This window comes from Canis lupus, chromosome 31, assembly GCF_048164855.1.
Source record: "Canis lupus baileyi chromosome 31, mCanLup2.hap1, whole genome shotgun sequence".
In the NCBI taxonomy this organism is placed as follows: Eukaryota; Metazoa; Chordata; class Mammalia; order Carnivora; family Canidae; genus Canis; species Canis lupus.
This window is the reverse complement of record NC_132868.1, coordinates 4,406,405-4,430,556: the sequence shown is the minus strand read 5'-3', so window position 1 is coordinate 4,430,556 and position 24,152 is coordinate 4,406,405. Positions and strand designations below refer to the sequence as shown.

The 24,152-nt window shown below is 38.2% G+C and overlaps 1 protein-coding gene across 5 annotated transcripts in view; it reads right to left on the bottom strand.

The window, feature by feature from the left end:
• The window catches only part of CTNND2 (catenin delta 2), a 914,420-nt gene that overhangs the window by 589,199 nt on the left and 301,069 nt on the right, over positions 1-24,152 (bottom strand). Inside the window, exon 2 of one of the 5 annotated variants that reach the window (XM_072807319.1) lies at positions 12,290-12,385. The exons of 3 other annotated variants lie outside the window; for them this stretch is intronic. In XM_072807319.1, the coding sequence (XP_072663420.1) occupies positions 12,290-12,298 (9 nt within the window). In that variant the 5' untranslated portion in view covers positions 12,299-12,385. Of the gene's footprint in view, positions 1-12,289; positions 12,386-20,218; positions 20,542-24,152 lie in introns of those variants that run through there. One more of the 5 variants, XM_072807320.1, reaches the window with a different exon arrangement.

Here is a 24,152-nt window from a genome sequence, read left to right as displayed (position 1 = left end):
TGATTTTCAGTTTGCTTTAGAGTCTGTCATTCATGTTATAGGCTTTTAAACATATCAAGTTCTCCAGCAGACTTCTTCTATTTGAGTGGGAATTCAGAGAGCTGATCAGGCTCTTGGTGAGTACAGCTGGTTAGCTTTGCCCTTCCAGGAGAATCAGTGGGGGTGTCCATGCAGAACGTCCAAAGAAGGCTCTCTCAAGCTCCAGCTCTAAAAATGAACACATGGCTACCTCTGTTCTGAAAACTGTGTAGGCATGGAGGCTGGGGGCAAGGTGAAGTGGAAGGGCTCAAAATTAATAAGTAACTTTTAATACCGACTTTAATACCCTTCCTTGTGCCCCTGAGTTAGAGGACTCTAACTTCATCAACTCTAGGTAATTCACCTCTAGTCTTTGCCAGTGTTGGGGGAAGCAATCTGTCTAGCTGTGTATGGTAGGGTCAGGGGTTCTGATGTCAACTGATATTAAACAAATTCACAAACAATCTCCTGTTCGTATAGCTATATTTGATGCTCCATGTTCCCACTCCTACAAACCTTTGCAAGACTTTACTTATAAATTAGCTTATACTTTTTATCTTCTCCTGCTGCTTAGAACTCATCTTCTTATATATAAGTTATTTATCACTTTGTCCATGTACCATATTTTGTCAGTTCTAAGACTGATGAGTTCTAAGATTTTTCACACTTTAATGCCTCTGGGTTTACTCTCTTAAATAGGGATGACTTACATTTGATAGTATGTTATAGTTTAATCAGAAGTACTGTTGCCTTCTTCAATGGTACATGAAGTAATTCTGAGTTGATGGCCACTCCAACATGCTGAAATACAATGCTTTAATTACCCATTCTCTAGGTCTACAGGGTTATCCCTTTAAAAAAGTCTCATTGCCATTTTGGCAAGGGAGCAGATATTAACACAAAAATTAAAGTTACCTTCTTTACTCAGGTGTCAGTTCTTTTCTAAAAGAAATTAGAAACCTCAGAGCAAAGGAGTTCAAACAAGAGTAAGAGGGAGCCTAAAATGCCCCTGGCCTTTGTACCTACCATCTGTGGAAGGCCCTGAGCAAGAGTATTATAAGTTGTACAGGTTGGTCCTCCTACTTTCCCCTAAGCATAACCATATCCTGCACTGGGTTCTCAGAGGCACCAATGCCAACACAATCATACTCGTTCTATCTAAACTGAGAAAATGGAAGATCACTGCTATCTCTCTTCAGTCTCTAGGATACAATAATTTCCAGGACTGTATTTCTCTGTCCTCTGGCTGGAGTTCTTTTTCTTTTTTTTTTTTTTTTAAAGGTTTTATTTATTTATTCATGAGAGACACAGAGAGAGAGGCAGGGACACAGGCAGAGGGAGAAGCAGGCTCCATTCAGGGAGCCCAATGTGGGACTTGATCCAGGGATTCCAGGATCACCCCTGAGCCAAAGGCAGACACTTAACCACTGAGCCACCCAGGCATGCCTGGAGTTCTTTTTCAAGAAGGATAAAAGACCAGTTTTCTAATGTGTAGATGAGTTTTCACTTCCCACTGTCCCCTATCTCTGCATGCATCAAGAATTTGTATCATCAGATAATCTTAGGTGACCTTTTTTCCCCACATCACTTTTAATTCCCATTTCACATGAATGAGTTGATTTCATAGCCACAAACTCCTGGCAATGTTAATATCATCCCACTGCAACACTTTCTGAAGCCAAATAGAAGGGAAGGTGGCACAAATGACAGGGTAATGATAGGAAGCCTATAGCAAAGTGTCCAACAAATCTGGAAAGAACAAAGCAATGATGTCAGGATGGAATGGAACAAATCAATGTCAACTGTAAAGCTGTATAGACCTCACTGATGAGTCAAAAACTATGGCAAAGAGCTGTCCACGGAAGTTTACAAAACTGACAGACTAATGTTTTTAAACAACCACAGTGTCATTCTGGGTCACCTAGCAAGACAGCAGATGACAGGAATCAGCACCCTGAAGCAGAATCACAGGTACCTTTCCAGAATGGTTTCAATAAAATAAAAATATAAAGAAACACCTCTTTCTGACCAACTCTTTCAATCTATAGAATTCTGTCTGCTTTGTTCCGGCATTTTATTTCACCAAATGCTTTGCTATCCAAGTAAAGCATATTTCTGCAGTTTACTTAATTCATCTAAATGACAGGGCTCCATGAAATAAAGAAGGCCATAGTTCTTGGTAGCTAAAACAATGTAAAAATCTACTATGTTTCATAAAAAAAAAATTAGTGATACTATTATTTTGGTGACTCTTAACTATACCATGATAATATCCAGCCCCCCTTTTTTTTTTAAGAGAGAGTGAACATGTGCCCATGACCGGGGGTGGGGGGCGGTGAGGAGGGGTGTCAGGGGGAGGGAAAGGGATGACAGAGGGAGAGGGAGAGAGAGAATCTTAAGCAGGTTCCACACTCAGCATAGAGCCCAACACGGGGCTCCAGCTCATAACCTGAGCTGAAATCAAGAGTCAGACACTTAATCTACCAACTGAGCCACTCAGGGACCCCTAGAACTTTATAAATGCCTGGTATATAACTCAGGCTACAGAATAAAAATTCATACGTAATAAGCCCTAACATGTACATTTTGAAAAGTTTCTACTAGTGATTTTTATGCCTATATCTGCTTGGGAGTAACCATTCTATTTATGATAGTAACACATAAAAACAGCACTCAATATTTTAAGTATTTACTTAGCATGTATCATACTCTGTTAAGTGCTTTACATGCATTAATTATTCATTCCTCACATTGATCCAATAAGGCATTTTATTGTCTGAGACATATCAACCTTAAAAACGTTAAGTAGCTTCCTCAAAGATTAGATGGGAATAGAGCTCAGAGACTAGCTCTAACTCTTCACAACTCCATTGCCTCAAAAATGTAGAATTATTTGTTCTCACTGTTTTAATGGAGGCTATAGAATCAGTAACAATACGCCAAAATAAAAGCACAAACTTCCTTAATGAGGAATGACTACAGCTTACCATTTTATGCTGTTTCTTTTTAGCTTTCCTTGCCTTCCTAGAAATATTGGAATTCTTATGTCCAATCATTGGAAAAATTATATTCACTGTACTGTTCAAGTTCAAACTACAACTGAAGTATTTCTTTCTAATAATGATCATTAACTTTAAGAGAGCCATTGTGAAACTCAGATATACCCAATGAGGGTAATGATGATAGTGAGAAGTTATGCTCCACGTCCTTGCCTATGTTTACACCACAGTGGAGAAGGCAGCCTTCCACTGTTCAAAGGGTGAAAGAAGTACAAAAACACTAGGCTCTGCCAAGATCAATGACTTGCATTTCCTCAAAGGACTTTGCATGTGCTGGCTCTGTGCTCATTGCTCCAAATATCCATTTCCTCCTCCCTACTCTTCCCCTGTTGCTGAAGTTTAGGAAAAATGCTTTTTGCCTTTCAGTTTCATGGTGTTGTATCTCAACACCGATTTATTTAATTAGCATCTCTTCTGTACTAGTACATTCTCGGACTCACCACTACTCCCATAGCACAGCAATGCTTTATTGAATCCACTTAATTACATGCTTGTCTTCTCTCTTAAAACATACAATATCTTGATTGCAGGGGCCATGACTTTCCAGTATCACCTTCCTCTCACCTAACATATAGTACATTCAATAAATGATGAATGGATGAACGGATGGGTGACTTAATATATGACCTCAAAAAATACTCTTTGAGTCAATATGAGAAGGTGTATATGCATAGAGCAAATTCACTAAGGCATCTGATAAAATGCAAAATATGAGGTTAAATTACTTTTGCGGTACTTCCAATGCAAAATTTCCATGATATTTTCCCCATGAATTGTGCTTACTCTATTTCTCACATTCTCTCTCTCATATGTCTTTTATAAAACTAACTTGAACTACAGAATGAGATTTAGAGTAATAATTCTATTTAGAACAGAAATGTTTGAGTGACAAAAGGCCAATATTTATCCCTTCCCACTCAATGCTTCTAAATAGCATTTGGAAATCTAAATAGCTAAATATTCATACCAGTGGAATACTGATACAGGATCTCTTAACCGTATGCTGTATTTTAATTTACCCATTGTTAGCATTTTACTTTGTTGGCTTCTCCCCTTCTTCCTGAATCAAATTCTTTTTGTGGTTTTCAATACACCCCTCTCCTTTTCCTTCCCACCTCTCTGGCTGCCCTTATTTTCTATAGATGTCTCCTATTCTCTTAAGCTACTATTTTTATCGGGATTTTTAAAAATTTCTATTTTCTTAGACTTTGTCTAAATAATCTCATCAATCCCCACAGTTTCAATAACCAAAAATGGTGTATATACAACCAGCCACTGACATCCACTCTGGAAAACACAAAGGTTCGTGTCTAAAACTGACATCATAGACAACCTGCAAACTTGTTCTCACTCTGCTATTTTTGTCTCAGTCAATAGTACTATCATTTACCCACGTTACCTAATCCCCAAATGTGTTTATGATTCTAAACTTTATCTTCTCCATATATACACAAGAAATCATTACATACCAACGTGATATTGTAATTTATAATAAGAAATATATATGTGTTTTTCAACCCCATTTCTGTCACAGAGCTCCTAAAACCCTTGACATTTCCTAAGTGATAGGAATGACGTGATGGTTTTTGCTATGTTAATGAAATGACTTTTGAACCACACCAAAAGATGGGGGTTGGTCGCCAGGGGAACCAACAATGTAATATGAGGGTTGAAACTTTCAATTCCACACCTCAAGGTCTCCAGGAAGCGAATAGGGGCTGGAGATTGAGTTTAATCATCAATCGTCTATGATTTGATCATCATACATAGGTAATGAAACTTCCATAAAAACCCCAAATAATGGGGTCAAAGAGTTTCCAGGTTGGTGATTTGGGGAGAATAATGCACTCAGAGAGAACATGGAAGCTCTGAGCCTTTTCTCCATACCTCACCCTGTGTGTTTCTTCAATCTGGCTGTCCCTTAGTTATACCCTTTTATAATAAACCAGTAATCTAGTAAGTAAAAGCTTCTCTGAGATCTGTGAGCAGCTCTAGGAAAATAATTGAACCCAATCTACAGCTGGATGTTGGTTAGAAGAACAGGTGACAACCCAGACTTGCCAATGGCATCTGAAGTGTGTGTGTGTGTGTGTGTGTGTGTGTGTGTGTGTGTTGCAGGAGAGAGGGGCAATCCTGTAGGACTGAGTCCTTGTGGGATTTGATGCTACCCCCAGATAGACAGTGTCAGAATTGTAGGACACCCAGGTAGTATCTGATAATTGCTTGGTGTGGGAGGAAAACCCACACTGGAGTTGAGACAGAGTTGTAACCACCAATTCCACCTCTCCAATTTGTCCATTACCTCCACTGTCACCACTCCAATTCTAACTACCAATATCTCTTGCCTGGAGACCTGAACTCATTTTCCTAATTAGAGTGTCTGCTCTTATTCATTCCTGCTTTCATTTTGTTCTCCATAATATAGCCAAAAGTCATCCTTAAAAAAATTAACAAATGTGATCTGTTTTTATGTACTTAGAACCTTTCAGTGACTCATTTCCTAAAACTAAAAATTAATAATTCCTAACATTTAACCTTTCAATGGTTCAATATTCTATAACATTAAAGGAAATATTTATTGCCACAAGCATCATGACATCTCTGTTAAGTCCTGATATTAATTTGAGGAATTGAATGTGTTGAGATAATCTAACCGGTGGTCTCTATTCATATTTTTTTGTTTACACAAACACAGACTTTTCCAAGTTAATATAGTATTATTAATTTGAAATTACAGACATAGCCTAAAATAATTAACAAAAACTGAATCCTCTCACCACATTATGTTCTGAATTTTACTAGTGCTTAATTACAATTAAACAATTTATATGCTAATTGCAACCTAGTTTCTCCCATATTCAAAGATATTATTCCTTTGCTTGGCCACCAAGAAAAGAATGTAGTACTTTTCAGAGCGTGAAAGAACACTCTCTGATTCTGAGAAAAGTTTCAGGAGATACTGGCTTTTTTTTTTTTATTTGATAATTTTATTTTATTTTAAAGACTTTATCTATTCATGAGAGACACAGAGAGAGAGAGAGAGAGAGAGAGAGAGAAGAGAGAAAGCAGAAGCAGTCTCCATGCAGGGAGCCCAATGTGGGACTCAATCCTGGGACTCCAGGATCACACACTGGGCCAAAGGCAGGCTCTAACCCGCTGAGCCATCCAGGGATCCCAGATACTGGCTTTCTATTGACTTAGCCCCCAAAGTTCTCTTGCCAGACTGTAAAATTTATGTTAAACAAAACTCTCGATTCTAAAAATTGGCATTTTCATATACTATTATGCTCCAACATTTGGATGGTAGAATAATAAATTTTTCCATGATTTACCATCTTCTTAACATAAAATTCTCTACTAAATTTTACCAGTAGCTCTTTGAGCTGAGTGCCTGTTGGTATTTCAGGACTAGGAGATATCTTAAGTCTCTTCGATGGCCCCAAAGTTCCAGGGAGTTCTTTCATTAGATCCTGGAAATGTAAATTTGTCCCAAATAGTCTAGTGACACTGCTGGTTAATATCTTGTCAGTACTACAATATCAGATTTCTGTGGCACATAAATGAAATGCAAAATACATACCGCCATCTCACTAACAGCAACCAAAAATGGGGATTGAGCCGTCAATACTTACTTGCCTGCCAGCAAACCACAAGCCCCAGTTATTTTGGAGTCACTGTTTTTATGATGTTAAATTCCAAGGCAAAAACAGTGCTACCTTTTTCATCCAAATCTCTAATGCCACCCACACAGTAGGTGCCAAATAATTATTTATGGAATGAATGAATAAAGTAACAGTAGGAAGGCTGATATTTATGGGCAAAGCATTCTGCAAGGTGCTGGATAACAAAGATAGGAAAGTTCCAAATTAGTTTGGGTATGGATCCTGTGATGGTTAACTTTGTCAACATAACTGGGCTAAGGGATGCCCAGATCACGTAAACATTATTCCATAGAGATATCTGTAAAGGTGACTCTGGATGAGTTTGGCACTGAATCTTATAGACTAAGAAGATCACTTTTACCAATGCTGTGGCATCATCCAATCAATTGAGAGCTTAAATAGAACAAGAGGTAGAGGAAGGGCAAATTTGCTCTCTCTATAGGAGCTAGGACATTTATCTTCTCTTGCCCTCAGACACTGGCACTCCTACTTGTCTAGACCTTTGGACTTGCACCAGAACTACACCATGGACCGCTCTCATTCTCAGGGCTTTGAGTTTGGACTGCCACTATACCATCAGCTTTCATGGGCTTCCAGCTTGCACATGGCAGACTGTGGGACTTCTGAGTTCCTACAATCACCTCATTCTGACCTCATAATAAATCTCACTCTATATAGCTCTATATATCCTATTGCTTTTGTTTCTCTGAGAACTCTAATAGAGATCTTGGTGATGATGGCTTTAAGTCTAGCAAGAGAGTTGAAATCTGTGCATCGCTACCTAGATACAAAGTAAAATGCTAAATTGTGATGAGGCAGATATGAATGAATTTCAAAGGCAACATCGATTTAGGGAAGATGGGAGAGGGTAGGGAGAAGGAATTCAAGGATAATGGTATGTGCATAAGGTGGCACCTGAGGTGGACAATGAGAGTTTACTACTTGAGCATGTGAAAAGGTAAAGGAAAAGCATTATAAATGGAAGAAGCAGCATGATTTAAGGCACAGAATTAGACAAATATTGACTGTGTATGTAAGTGTTTCAGGAAGTAATTAGAGTGCAGTTTGACTGGAGTATAGGACCAGACAAATTATCTTGGAAGTTTTTACTTCAGTAAGAGGTTAATATTCAACAATGATCCTGATTTTCCTCATTCATTAAATGTGAGGCACCACTTCATCTATTTCCATACTCCAACTAAGACACTCTTTGAAATTTTATTGAACTCATTTGATAAGAAAATAATTAATACCATTTACTGGTTTTTGACATGGTAAGGTCTTTCGTGTTAACATGGATCTCCTGCTACATTACAAGGACATTGCCCTGATAGGATGTTAGTTTGCCTGTCCCTAAATGTCCCTGTCTCCTGCAGAGTTTTTTCATAATTAGGTCAACACAGTAAAGTCCTCTGGCACGGTGGCCACAGACAGCTATTGGTTCCTACAACCAAAGAAATAGTCTCATTTCTCTTCTGCTTATTTTATATTGTTGACAATCATTTCCGGTGATTTTTTTTTTTTTTGGTGTACCTTTCAGAGCTCCTATTCCTTATTGCCTCCAGAGTGTTTTTTAATTGCTAATGCCACATCTACCATTTTTAATTGCTAATGCCACATCTACCATTGACTTGAGGTTACCAGAAGGCTGACATCAGGTAAGAGGGAGCTATTATTATAATTGTACCCTAATACAATAGTATAATGGTTTTACTCTTTGTATAATAACAACCGTATTGTTAGTCTATTTATTTTCTCTTCAAATGGCCCAATGAATAATATAGGATAGGAAATATAACCCCTTTGTGTAAAGAGGAAGGAGCTAGTAATGAGAGAGGTTAAGTGAATAATTCAAGGTTACTCAGCTAGTGGTAAAGCAGAGATAGTAACACACGACAGCTAGCCCAATGGCCTTCCCTATTCTTGATAAATTAAATAATATGTATATCACCTCTCTTGTTTCACATTTCCTCACTGCTTAGGTAGTAACAAATTTAAACCATGAACATAATCCAAATGGTACAACAGGATCTGATTCCACTTCTCATTTCTTAAAACATTACGCATTCAATTTAAAAAAATACCCTCTTTACTAAAGTAGCTTCATGACTTGAACATTTCTGTGTGATCCATTCCCAGATCAACTTCAAAGGACTGAATTTAAACCTATATTCAAGCTGTGAAAATTTAGTTTCTTTTCCCTTTATTTTTTTTTCCTTTTTGAATTCCTTTGCTGGGAATAAATTAAGTTCAGTCTAAGAAGGAATATATCCATATTTGCACCCTGGTAATCAAGCAAAAACTTGTAGGAATGTAGCACTGATGAATGTACCACTGTTGAGATAGTTTATATACACTGGAGCAAAATGAACTGTGACCAATAAATCCCTTCCATGGTCGTCATCCTTCTACATCTCCCCAATATGGAGAAGTGTCTTAATGGATGTGCATTATAGAGTTTGCAGGTTTATTTTCAGTCATAAAGGATAGTGTACCAGATGCTCCTGGTACACTGAATTTGTCACACTGTAGACAAGCTAATATCATTATGTGAGACCACAGGGGAAAAAATAAAAGATTCACATTTAATCCATATTAACTACCAGGAGACCCATCAAGGCAGTTGGGCTAGCTCATGATACAGCAGTTTCTAGCAAATTAGCAGCCCATAACAACTTAGTTATAATGAGCTGCAAGATCTTACACCATAAGCTCAACTCCATTAAAGTGAATTCAAGTACATGAATTCATGTACAGAGTATAACCTTAACATCTGTCTGTGCTTAGCCAATATTTTGTTTATGCCTTTTTAGGAGCAGCCAAATTATCCTTGTGTCCCCTGAAACTGGGGACTGTAATTTCCATCAGCTGCAGTTTTTACCTGATAGAGAGGGCAAAGCTAATGAATACCAGCCTCCCTGGCTGCAGAGCAGGGCAGCAAGCTGCTATGATGCCAGCAGCTGTTTCGTACATATTAGGCCAATTTTCTCGCAGATACTTTTCCCTTGGTATTCAAGTGGGAAAAGCAATAGTCCAGTTTGAAATTAAATAGTCAATAAGACATGTATTTAATAAAACCTGTAGAACTTGTATTTATTCAAGAAAAACGAATTGTATCCTACTAAAGTCAACATAAAAAACCTTCCCATTTTGATAAAGTTGGGCCATTGTATTCCTAGCAAAGCAACCTCCTCCTTCCCTTTCCACTCCAGTGAAACTCCTGAGGTATCTAGAAAATACTACTCCTAATAATACACAAATACCACTATTATAAAGACTATTATTTCTCTTCCACAGATGAAGAAACAGAAGAATATAGGTTGCCCGTAGTTAGCTGATTGCTAAGTTAAGGGAATAGACATTCTATATATATTTAAGTTATGTCTTATGCACAAGGAAGAATACATACTTAAGTGAACAATCTAACTTCCCTATTCTTGTTCTGTCTCAATTATGTGCTTATTTACAAATTATGAGCAATCATTCATGACTGTATGATCGCCGTTATCACTGACCTCCAATCTGGTTATAATCAAGACAGGGGATCTTACAGGGATGGACGGCTGAGCTTAAGCTTGCCATGAATCACCTAGGCAATGTTTTCAAAATTCACCTTCTCCCTCCTACCTCCAGAAACCTTAGCATGCAGAAACATAGGTGCCATACATACCATTATAGGTTCTCTAGACTTTTACACACCCAAACTGCATTTGGTTCTAATCAATCTAGATGTAATGTCTGAAAAGTCACTAAGGATTTCATATGTGGATGGCATCTAGAAGGCCATCTCGTCATCATCTGTCATCCTTGAAGAGTCTGTCTCTCATATAGTTGCTCCCTGAAAGCGACCAGCGATAGCAGCTCAAACTCAGATGCACACCACCCCCCTGAAGGACAGCCTGGGTTGTCAAAACCATAACATGCCTTCTTGTAAGAACCTAATGATTGATTCTGATTCTGACCTCTGTTCTAGTTCTGTCTTCTGATTCACCAAAGTATTACACTAACTTTTTCATTGATACCATAGATCTGAATATTTGAAAAGCACATCTTTTCTTCTGATTTAAACAGGAGCAGTTCAGAGGTCCCGTCACTGTTTTTAGGGGTCTCACCATTCTGGCCACACCTCTGCATGGTCTCTCGTTTGTCAATCTCCATCCCTCTTCATTCATAACACCCACCATTCCACACGCTATTTCACACACAGTCTGAAAGTGTCAAGTACTTTAGAAGCACCACTTATAAAAAAAAATTTAAAAAAGCACCACTTACAGCAATGAAACTGAACTTCCACTAATATAACCTAAGATTACTTTAGCTTTCTTTTTTTTTTTAATTTTTTATTTATTTATGATAGTCACAGAGAGAGAGAGAGAGAGAGGTAGAGACATAGGCAGAGGGAGAAGCAGGCTCCATGCACCGGGAGCCCGACGTGGGATTCGATCCCGGGTCTCCAGGATCACGCCCTGGGCCAAAGGCAGGCGCTAAACCACTGCGCCACCCAGGGATCCCTACTTTAGCTTTCTTAACCTTGCCAAATAGTTGCCTTATATGAAATTTGAATTCAACTAAGCCTTTAGTACTTTTGTCCTAAGCTGCTGCAAAACCGTCTTCCATTATATGATATATCTCTGCATTTGATATCTTTGAGCCTATAAGACAAGGCTAGACATGTATCCCAAATTTTAAACTTTGTGTTTTATCTCATATTTTTTTCAGGATTTTAGACTTTACTTGAAATCTGATTCTGTACCAAATGTATGCATATTTTAATAGCCTTGGAAACCTGCAGATTCTATAAGCTTGCTTTGAAGACATTAGCTCAGCCTAGTTCTTTGATTATAGTTTTGAAAAGAAAGTACATAGCTCAGTGCTTTTCCACCAGCCTCCTTTTCTGTTGATAACCATCCACAAAACAGTGTATCCAAAGGGATATTATAAGCACATGCCTAATACATGTCACTGGCATATGAAGAACAACATAACCTTGGATTGTTTTCCAGTACCTAGATGCAGCACACTGTGATGTCAACAATGTCTTATTGGCACCCTACCTGCAAAATGCCTGGAGGTAATTATGTGCTTATTTACAAATTAGGAACAATCATTCATGACTGTACAATTGTCTTTATCATTGACCTCAAATGTGGTTATAATCAAGATAGGGGAGTCTTACAAGGATAGTTGGCTAAACTTAACAAATGTTCCTATTTTTTGTTTTGAATTTGAATCTGATAACTTTCCTGACACTGTTGAGCTGTGCAGCTCAGTCATGGCAACACTTCTCTGACGTGGGCATATACAAGTCCGAGGCAAGTCCTTGGGGCAGGGCAAGTACAGGTGTGAACTTCTATTTTAAATGACTGTTCTTACTGCTCTCACATGAGATTTTTATCCTCTTGTCTAACATCTGAATTTTGGTACAGTAGTACATTAATATCATGTACAAATAAATGTACACATAATGGCTGTTCTTGCTCAAGAGACTTACTAATTGGAGGAGTGAAATTAGGAAAGGTTAGAGACCCCGGGGTGAGAGACAGGGCATACCAGAGGCATGCTAGGGCTCCAGGTGAGATCCCACCTTAGCCAGTCTTCTTTGCTCCACAGCTAAAAGTTGTACCCTGACTCAGCACCAGGAAGCCCCTGTAGGAGAGATAATAAAATCCTATTCATTTGGAAGGGATCACAGAGTTGAAGCCTTTAATTTTGCAGGTAAGGAAGATCAGGTGCAGAGGGATTAAGGAAGTAGACACAGCAGCTTCAAAGCCCTTTGGGGACATACCAGGGAAGAAAATAAAATGAAATAAAATTAATACTGGAATTGGAATGGATTCCACAGGGTTGCTCTTTCTCAAAATATATCCCAATAAATAAATAAACAACCAAACAAGCTGAAAACCGAAAGCGAGAAAAGAAAAAGTAAAGCAAAAGAAGGAGCTGGGTGGCAATCACCTAACACAAGCTTTGGCAGTGCATTCAGGCTGACTGACTCTCTGGTGGCTGCACCAAGCACTGTGCAGCAGTACTAGAGGTGGACTTTCTGCACAAAGGTGGCATGGCTCAGGGCAGCAGAGTCACCTCCTACCTTGAAAGCCCTTGAGAGTTCTGCCTTCCAAAGCTGTGAACATCCACATTGTTCCACGATGAGTAACGCGTCACCAAAACATGAATAAGCACTTCCAGCACAGACATACCCGCTCATAACCCAGAGCCAGTAAATAACATGGTGTTCCACAGATGGAAGGGGAAGTCACCATGTGAAGTCACGCTTTGTAAGTGACATTACATCACATCTGTGCCACAGGGATAAGAGGATCGCTATTCTGATGGAAAGTTTTGAACTGAGTGTGCCCACATTTTCTCAGAATCCTACAACTGGAGTGCACTGGGGCCGGCTTATAGAACTAAGCCTCTGTCCTCCAGGCCCATGTTTTTTCCCATTACCCCACACCTGAGAGGCCTATATCACACCTGGTTAAATACACTAAAATTTTGTCTCCACTGAAAACACATATTCTCAAGTTAGCCCAACATATCAACGTCTCCTTGTAGACATGGATGGTAAGAAAGTTGTTGGCCTGGCTTCCTTTTAAAAATGAGAGTAAAGAGAAAAGTCTCACGGAGCACTGCCAGGGATAAACTTATCAGGTTTCATTAGGATGGGCACAGCTTCTACGTCATTATAAGGAACTCAATTCCCACACTTTAGTTCTCTTGAAAGGAGGAGGAGTGCGGGCAGTAACAGTCACTGATTTGTCCTCTGGTCCCTACTAGAATGGCAGCTCCATGAAAGCAGTGGCTTTGTAACTCCTTTTTCCTAGACTTTAGGACAGCAGCTGGCAAGTGGTAGAAGGCCAGTAAATAGAACTGTAATAATAACTATGTTATGCCATTTAATTGAAAATATCCTTAGGAGATGCTTTAGAAATATTAGTATCCACAGACTTATCACAGAGAGTCACAAAGCTGCACAATCAGCCAAGCCATGCAATGGCTGCAAATGAAAGCAGTGAGGGGAGAAGGAAGAAGAAGACCACAGAATGGAGAGGACACCACAACATCAGGCTAACGGTGCTTTCCCCTCTGTCTGCCTATCTCCCTCTCCTTCTCTTATGTTGTATGCACAAATACACATGGCTGAGAGGAGGCCTGGAAAAATACAAGATTGAGGTCCACCAGATACCAGTGACCCCCTCCAATCTCTTATCGCTTTGAACCTGCAAGAGTTTCTACTATGGCAGATGGGACTGTCCTGATCTTTCTCCTGCCCCCAGTCCTGTGCAGAAAACTCTCAGTTCAGGGCAGCCCCGGTGGCCCACCGGTTTAGCACTGCCTTTGGCCCGGGGTGTGATCCTAGAGACCTGGGATCGAATCCCACATTAGGCTCCCTGCATGGAGCCTGCTTCTCCCTCTGCCTGTGTCTCTGCCTCTCTCTCTCTGTTTGTCATGAATAAATAAGTAAAATCTTTTAAAAAAAAGAAAGAAAAAAGAAACTCTCAGTTCAACCTTGAACTTGTCCTCCCACCCACCTCATTCATAGCCAGTTTGTGCATCTGTCAGATTAGACAGGTGGTTCTCAAATGTCCCTGGGCCCAATAGTCCTCTAGGGACCCTCTTAGAAAAGCATATGTTCAATCCAGCCTCTGAGATGCTGAGTCAGGAAGCTGCATTTATAAAACATGTTCAAACTTATTCTGGTAGAGCACCTAGCACAGCATGACCAATCCCTGACCTCCTAGCCCTGCCGATTCTAAATAGGAACATGCAGGTTGGTGGGTCCAACAGTTTATAGTAAAAGAGAGAGCAGCCTGGAGCACATGGATGGAGGTAAATAGTAAACAAAAACAAGGAGAGATATGCAATGCAAGGACAGGGGGCATCTACGAACAGGCAAAAATCTACATAGGTTCCACAATCTAAGTGAGATGCTTAAACCGAACAGTGCCATTGGACAAAAGGCAAAAGGGCAGGGAGCTGCAGGGTTAAGCAGAAATGATTTCAAAATCTTGTATTTTTTTTCTGGACCTCAGATATACCATATAATGAAATAATCCGCTTAATGTTTCTTATATAGTATAGGGAAATATCTAATGTACAGGGCCTTCGTGAGGATTTAATGAGATACAAGCAAACACTAGCTGTGCTCAATAAATATATCAATTGTTATTTCAAAGCAGTAACAAATAAAAGGAAGGGTCGGTTTATAAATTTTTATTTTTTACTTCTCAAGATTTGTTTATTTGAGAGAGAGAGAACGTACACAAGTAGGGGAAGGGTCAGAGGAAGTGGGAGAGAGAATCCTCAAGGAGACTCCCAGCTGAGTGCAGAGCCCCATGCAGCCTCCCTCCCAGCACCCTGAGATCATGATCTGAGCCAAAACCAACAGTGGGACACTCAACTAACTGAGCCATCCTGGTGCCCCGGATTTATAAATTTTTATTTTTTTAAAGATTTATTTATTTGAGAGAGAGCTTGTGAACAGGGGGAGAGGAAGAGAGAAGGGAAGAGCATCTCAAGCAGACTCCCTGCTGAGCATAGAGCCCCATGAGTTCAACCTCATGACCCTGAGATCATGACTTGAGCCTAAATTAAGAGTCAGATGTTTAACTGACTGAGCTACCCAAGCAGCCCAGATTTATATACATATTTTTTAAGATTTTATTTATTTATTCATGAGAGACACAGAGAAAGAAGCAGAGACACAGGCAGAGGGAGAAGCAGGCTCCATGCAGGGAGCCCGAGGCGGAACTCAATCCCAGGGCCCTGGGATCACAACCTGAGCCGAAGGCAGATGCTCAACCACTGAGCCACCAAGGCGTCACTTTATAAATTTTTAAATGAAAGACTTCAAAGTTCCTATTTAATTCCCATATACCTAGAGATTAAATAAGTTCCTAAAAGGGAAATGCATGACATTTGACCAATATCCGTACACTACATTTGCCAAATATATGCTGTAATATGCCAAAGTCCACCAACTAATGTCAGGACCAAGGAAGCACGATGGCCAACAACCCTATGGCCTATGTATGTAGACACAGCCCCACAGCTCATTCAAAGTGCCCTTCTATAAATTCTTTGTCATCTTCACCTCCATATTTATAGTTTCTAATTTCTGGCAGAAGTGCTACATGGTGATGTGGTGTAGATAAGCCTCAGTCTTAACACCCACATTTAATTACCATTCCATTTCAACACTGAGTATAGTATCTCTCACAGAAATTCTACTAATGCTGATGAAAATTACCAGAAGTTGGTTCAGAAGAGCATGAGGACATTAAATGAATTGAAACAGCTGAAATTCACACAGAAGGGATGTGTGAATAATGTGGAAGCCAGGCAACAAATAATGACATTTGGAATTACTTTCATTGGAGGAATATGTAGCCAAATGTTACACCCGACATGGAAACAGCTGAGGCTTAAGGGATACAGAAAGGTTCTAACCATCTATTTGCCTTATACAGAAACAAGGAGACAATTGACCAACACTTATAATTAGTTTTCTTCTTTTTAAATAAGCCAGTACTATTGAAGCCACAGACTGACTCAACACTTACTCCTCGAGGAAGTAATTCTCACGTCTTTGAAACATATTTGCATACTGGAGAAGGTTACTATGTAATTAGCCACACTGTAGTTGTTTATTAAATTATTAGAACTTGCAAAGTTTATTTTTAAAACCACAAGTGCTAAGTTTAATTAAATGTGTCAAATGTAGCAGCAATTTGATGAGGTAGAGGCAGGTGATTGGATGCACAAATGACAAACATATACTCACTGTTGTTATGCTTTCCAGATGAGCCAGTGTTAATTATGGTCACTATGTGAGATACCGCTATGGACATGATATTGATTGGTAATTCTTATCCCAAAAATTTATTTTGATTTTTGAGTAGAACTTCATTTAACAGAACTGCTAACTGAATATGATCATATAAATAATCTAGGCCACTGATTGAAGACAAAAAGAAATATATAATATTTTAGAGATTGTGTATAATTGTGTGTTCCTTATAAAATACTTTGGAAAATATGCAGATAAATCAAACCTTAGAGACAGCTGGAGTATTACAGTAGCAGCCACATCAACGGATGGCTACAAAAGCTGAAGGTACTAGTCAAGCTTCCACAGACAGAGGAAGGAAGAGGAGAGAATACACTGGGCTTTCTCACTAAGAATCCATCTGCTGCCATTGACCACACACTGGAAGGGAAATTCTCAACCCCTCTTCTGTGATACAGGTAACTTGGCTGAGTGTTGGCACAGGAGTAATTACGAATCCACTGCCTGTATCTGGCCACTTTCTCTCACACTTATGCTACAATAATGGGTTGTCAGTGATAAATTCGATTTTTTTCTACTATATTTTTAAAATCTGCAAAAACAACAACAAAGTAGAATGCCGTATATTTGGCACCAGGAAATCTATATTCAGTTCTTCATTTTTTCATTTAATAAGTAAGGCAAACATGAGTCTAGGTGCTGGGAATGCATCAATTAAAAAAAATTCAGATAAAAACCCCTACCTCCATAGAGTCTACATTCTGGTGAAGAAAATGGACATGGAATAAGTTGTACCAGTCGATTACTTAGAGCACCACCTGTGGTAAAGGCATTGGAGGAAAAATAATGCAGGAAAAGAAGATGGGGAGGCAACTTGTATATGGTCATCAAGACCGGACTCATTGACAAGGTGGCCTCTGCTGGAGAGACACGAGGAGGGGGGGGCATGTGTACAGCTGGGCTGGATTCAGGCTGAGGGGAAGGATGCACTGTTTTCAGCAGAGAAAAACACCAAATGCAAGGGCCATGCACTGGGAGCACGTTCTACACAAAGCAGAGAGTTTTCTATGCTGGAGCAAAGTGGGCAGGAGGGAAAACTCAGGAAATGTGGGAGAGATGGGGTGACAGGGAGCACATCACCAAGAGGCTTCAGCGACTACATGGCCTTTGACTTTGACTCTGCATAGAGTAGTGACATGATAGTATTTATGATGTCAAAGGATTTCCGTGGCTGCTAATTAGAAATTATCCTTGGAGTCATTCTTTAACAGTTTTACTGTGCAGGTCACTTAATCTTTCTTCATCTCAGGTTGGGAAGATCAAATAACCATATTTTAAGATACTGTATAAAGTGGAATGCTGTTGCACGCTCTCCTCAGCCATGCTTCCATTAAAGTAGGTGTTTTACTGCAGTACAATTAGGAGTTCTCACATCTGCAATCCCACCAGATTTTTTAGTTCATGGACTCCAGGGAATACTTCTTTCCATTTTGTACATGGTGTACAATATTTAGCAGACAGTAGATAGAGGGGGCCTCAATAAGGAATTGCTAAGTGTGAGGTACTGTAAGATATCAGAAATACAAAAGAACTCTAAATCAGAATTCACATGTTAATAGCTTCTTGTAGAAACACAAACACAGATTTTTGTTCCTAAACCATTTTAACTGGAATTTTTGATCAAATAGATTAGCTGTAATTTTGTTACCTATCAATAAAATCCTGAGTTAGGCCAAACCTAGAATTGTCTGTCTGTATGTGTATTTTTTCACAAAACTATTTTTCTTAATTATGTGCATAAAATTTATAAGTAAAACAGCTCAGAAAAGACTTTGCAACTTGGCCTTTGAATATCCTCAAAATGCATAATTCTTTTAAATCACATTTTGTTTGATCTCTGCTTATGCTTCAGAATGGCCTCTGAAGGACCTGATTTAGCATGTTGTCAGATGCATTCACATCATATAAACATCTGGATTTAAAAAAAATTTTTTAATAGTTTAAATTTTCTTCTCATATAAACTATTTATATTTAGCAATGTAAGGTAATGGGCAATCACACCATGTAATTAGTTAACTTGTTATTTGTTTAAAAACTACTTGGGTCACTTTCATATTCTGTCCCCTATAGTTTGAAGACTTAATGTCTCTTGAATCCATTACATCCATTTTCCACAAAGTGTGAGTGCCTAGACACTGTTTGCCCAAAGTGAAGCTTCATGGTCATTTACCTTTGTATTTAGGCAGTGTTATTAAATAAGGCATGGAAACACTTTCAAAGGTCAAAGTTTTCTTCAGTAGCTATTCTCAATGGATACCCTTGAGGGTTGCATACATCACATAAAAATGAAAAGATTTCTTAGCTTTAATATGATCAAAATAAACTTTTACCTTTAATTAACTGAAATGAAATATTTACTAAGAAGTACCCCCATAGTATATTCAAGTCTTCGAGTCCTTGTTAGTTTCTCTAAAATGAAACATACCCATGTGAGTCAACTAAAATAGTAAAACATGTGCCATAACATGTTCCCAATAAAAATAAATAATTTCTTTATGTCAATTTGGTCATTGTAACTCAGCATCTGAGTTATAAAGTCATTCAAATTTCAAATAGTATTAATCAAGTAGCAATTCTATCTTGTGATTACCACAATTAAGTTGGAAATCATTCTGTGACTCTTACCATCCATTTGAAAACACTAAAGATAAAAACCTAAAGATTTTGAATCCTCATTCCATTTCACTTTACTCACAAATCTACAATGTATGCCTATCTCATAAATATATAGCAATCTAACATACAATTCCCACAGAATGCCACCTGTTGAATCCCCCAGCTTTCAGAAATTAATTTATTTCTTTCACCTGTTGTGTACACAAATATACTCCCAACTCCAGTGGCAGAAGAGGTGAAATCTATGAAGTCATTGTAAATTTTGGTCAATGATTCTCTCAATGAGTTACGTGAATAAAAGCAATCTGGAAACACTGTGTGGTAAAATTTTCTATAATTATGCAATTTGTGCATCCCATTTACACCATTTAGAATGATCAAGACATGCAATTATTGTATTCCAGTTCTAATATAAGGCTCATCACTGAGAACCGAATACTCTGTAAGACAGGGAATGCAATGCAACAGGTTAGCAGTCCAATATAATGAATTTTTAGTTCCTTTACATAGTGCACAGGCTGGGTGATTTTTATGCTTTTACTCTCAATGATTTATTTCTTTCCAAGTGAGGTTCTTCATTTAATTGTGTGCCAAAGGTGGGAGAAAGCGGCTCACAATTGCCAAGTCAAATTTAATTACTTAATTATCAATTATAAATGGGTATTTACATGGCTAATCATTAATTGCAAGAAATCTAAAAGATATATCTATGACACACCAAGTTTTACTAAAAACAATTATTAAACAATTACAATGGTTAGCTGATAGAAAAATGGCACATGGATCCTTACAACTGCATTCTGTTTAATTCAGTCATTTGGCTTTTACGTTTTCAACATTAATACACTGAAGAAACTGGCAACCGTGAGGCCAGAAATAAATTCTACCTATGTTTTCTACACATAACTCTCAACAGTTTTAAAACTTCAACTAAAATCATCATACAAACAACATCAATTAATGAAAACATTTAAAAAAACAAACGTTCAGTTTTCACTTTTTTCTCCTTTACCTTTGGAAACAAATGGTCCTTAAATACTTCAAAAGTATAATCCAGGCCAACAACAAGTGGACTAGTCACAAAGATGAGGGGCTACTTTTCCCTCCTTCCCAGCAGCCAGCCAAGCAGGGGTTCCAGCACTCTCCCACCTGCTCTTCCCTCCCCGAACCAGGGTCAAAAGGAACCCCAGAGGAGCTCAAAAATCACGAATGGAGTAGAAGAACAGTCTCCAAAAAGTCAGGATGCCAAATTATCATAGTTTAATTTCTTCTTTCACTCCCAAACAGTTTAAGAGAAAGCAAAGCAAGACGCAACAGAAATACCACAAGCCTAGTGGTAGCCGGTCGTAAAAGAGAAAAGAATTGAGTTCAGCCAGGCACAAAGGTCTCCATGGCAACAGTGAATTTAGACCCCCATCGGCATTATTTATGCAACATTTCATCACAAAAGGACCCTCCCACTAGCCTGCCTAGCAAATTCTAGTTTTCGGATCTTCCATTCCTTTGCCTTAAATCTGTATCTGGCTCCTTAGCTATCTAAATCTCAAACATTAAAAAAAAATAAAGGAAGAAAAAAGAGAGAAAAAGAAAGAAGAAAGAAGAAAGAAAGAAAGAAAGAAAGAAAGAAAGAAAGAAAGAAAGAAAGAAAGAAAGAAAGAAAGAAAGAAAAAAGAAAGAGAGAAAAGAAGAGAGAAAGAAAAACCCACAGAACCATAAAATTAGTCTCAGACTGAATCTAGACTTTGTTTCCTTGGTGAATTCAAAGGCAAGAGATAGATTCAAGATTGCTTAGAGTTCATATTCAAAGCTGGTCTAGTTTTTATTTCAAAAGGGACAGTTTGAAAACCATAAGTTTATTCAAATTATTTTATTTTTGAAATGAGATTGCAATTCAAAAGAAGTATAAAATGTGGCAAACTCTAGCAAACCCGAAGGCTTACAGAAGAGAGAACTTGTCAGGATGCTAACTTTAAAGCTCAATTTTATAACGCTAATATCCACTCCTACCCACTCCCAGCCATTACAGTACCACAAAAACTCCTTGGAGTCTTTTCTGTGATTCAACTCTAGCCATGATTTCCAATATTTTAAACACTTTTTTATTAACTGTGTGTTCAATGGACCCTAAGTTCACATTTTATAATTAGAAGATCCAAGCCAAGTTATTTAAAACCGAGACAGCACCCCAATGTAATGAGATCCTGTATCAACAAGACGTTATCCTATTGAAGAAGTACTTTCTTCAATTCCAAAACAATATACAATTATAACTGTTAGAATAATACTTGGTGTTGTTGAAAGGAAACGCTGTGATCCCTCGTTTCAAAAGGATAGGTTTTGGTGTTAGTTCAAACAAGAACTAAACAAAGTTACTTCTAAAAACTGGGTTTTGATTATTTTTAAAACAGTATAAGCTTCTTACTAAAAATTCAAGCAGTACCTACTTTTATAAAGGGCAGTTCTTATCCTATGCCCTCTCCACACGAATCTCTTTTAAAATATTTGTATGTCTACACCCCTCATGCATCTTGACCTAAGTCTTGATTGACTCAATACTGTCTAATAGTTTGCAAGAGTGGCTCGTGGATGCCTGTATTTTTTATCAGTGCATTTTTGGTAAGACTTTCTGTTGCCTGCAACATAGACAAATATCCTTAACCTCTAGGGGCATCATTCTTCCAAAATTAGCTGTTCCTGGTGCCTCCAGAAGCACAGTTGCCCTTCATTTTCCATGAGGATACATGCTGAGTTGCACAACTCATGGTTCTGCTTCAGTCATATACAATTTTGGCAAATAAATCATTCAGATTCCTTCAGACACTAAAAACTGAAGAAGAGAATTTAAAAAGCAGGCCAATGTTACTCTCCCTTAAGAAAAGAGCTCTCCTGTGGCAAGAACCACACATTAGCTCCAGGTTTTCTCTCTTCCATATCTATCATCTTCTTCTTGGTTGCTTTTGTTGTCTTTTTTTTTCCTCTCTCTCTCTCTTCTGTTTTGTTTCCTCATACCAGTCCTCTTGACTTCTGCAATATTTAAGCTTTCTCATGATCTGAATGTGGTTTCCTTTAAGTGATGGCTTTATTTTTTCCTATTTTTCTATCAGTGTTGCCTGTTTTTATTATTCCATTCCTGATTTGTTTTATCATTTCTTTGATTTCATTTTTGTTCATGATTCTAACTTACTTTAGGCTATAAAAAAGATATTAAAAAGATATTACATGGGAGTAATTTAATTTTTCTTCAGTTACACTTTTTCTACATTTTTTATATTCCTGTGATGTTACTTTCTTCTGTTTCTGATTTCTTCGTTTCCTACTTTTTTGTGATAGTGTCAGTCCATGGTCTTATATTTAAACTTTTCAGTTTATAACTTCCTTGGTGGTTACAGTAACCTCACCTTGGCTCAGTTTTTGTTTAATCACAGATTGAGGAGGACAGAGAGGTGCTGAGTATAAGTGAAGTGAAGGTTAGAAATGCAGTTCTTGAAACATCTCCCATTTCGACATGATTCTTTCTTGTGGGAGCTTGTTCTCCACAGGGCTACCTGTTTCTCTGTGTCCCCTCATATCCTTAGAACTCAGTGTTCAGTGAAGGTTTCTGAGTCACAGACATTGGTTCTTCTCTCCCACCCTTCCATATTTCCATCCTTCCTTCTTCTTCTTTTTTAAATGAAATCTGTACAGTGTATGATATCTGAAAAGTGATATTTACATATGTGTAGCATCTTTGTTTGAGTTTGTGGTCAATTCTATTCCTAGTATTATTGTAAATGGAACTGTATTACTGATTTATTGCATTTTTGGTTGATTTTATTGTTTCCAGAAACTAAAGAGATTAAACTGAACATTGTGGCATATCCATAATTAATAGTTTATTTTTTTAAAGATTTTAAAAAAATTATTCATGAGAGACACAAAGAGAGAGGCAGAGATATAGGCAGAGGAAGGGGCAGGCTCCCTCTGGGGAGCCTGATGCAGGACTCGATCCCAGGACCCCAGGATCATGACCTGAGCTAAAGGCAGACGTTCAACCGCTGAGTCACCTGGGTGCCCCATAATTAATAGTTTAAACTAAATCCTAAAGAAGCATAAATATGTGTTTTTCACAAAATTCAACGTAATTCATAATTTTTAAAAAAGCAATCTTTGCAAACTAGGCAATCCCTTCAGTTTGATATGAAAAATAACTACCTAAAAATTACAATCAGAGTTAAATATTGAAAACTTCTCCTTGGAGATAAAGGAAATGTTATTCACTGCTATTATCACTTTCATTTAACATTGCACTGGAGATCTTCAGCAATAAAACAAAAACAAAAAGCCAATGTACAAAAACATCAGTTATCTTTCTGTATATCAGCAATAAAGAAATTAAAACAACGTTTATAGATAACAAAGAAAAGCTTCCAATACCTAAGAATAAATCCATGTGAAGGTGATAGAAGACCTCCTCACTAACCACTACACAACGCTACTGAAATTTAAGCTGACACAAATCATAGTATGATAGAAATGTACCAGGTGGGGCACTTGGGTGGCTTAGGGGCAACCTGGGTGGTTCAGCTCCTTGTAGGGAGCCTGCTTCTCCCTCTGCCTATGTCTCTGCCTTTCTCTGCGTCTCTCATGAATAAATAATAAAATAAAATAAGAAAGAAAGAAATGCACCATGCTATAGTTGGCAGATTTAACACTGTAAAGATTTCAACTTCCTTGGATTAATTGATAGGTTTAATACATTATATTCTAATCCAAACTTGGGCATGCTGTGTTTTTCTGGGCTGGGAGTGGCTGGGATAATGGACAGTGGATTCTAAAATTTATATGAAAATGCAAAGGGCCAAGAAGAGCAAGTGGTCTTGAAGAAAGGAAACAAATCTAGAGACAGAACCTACAGATCAGGGGCACATTACAAGCAGCAGTCCTTAAGACCACAGGGCATCCATATA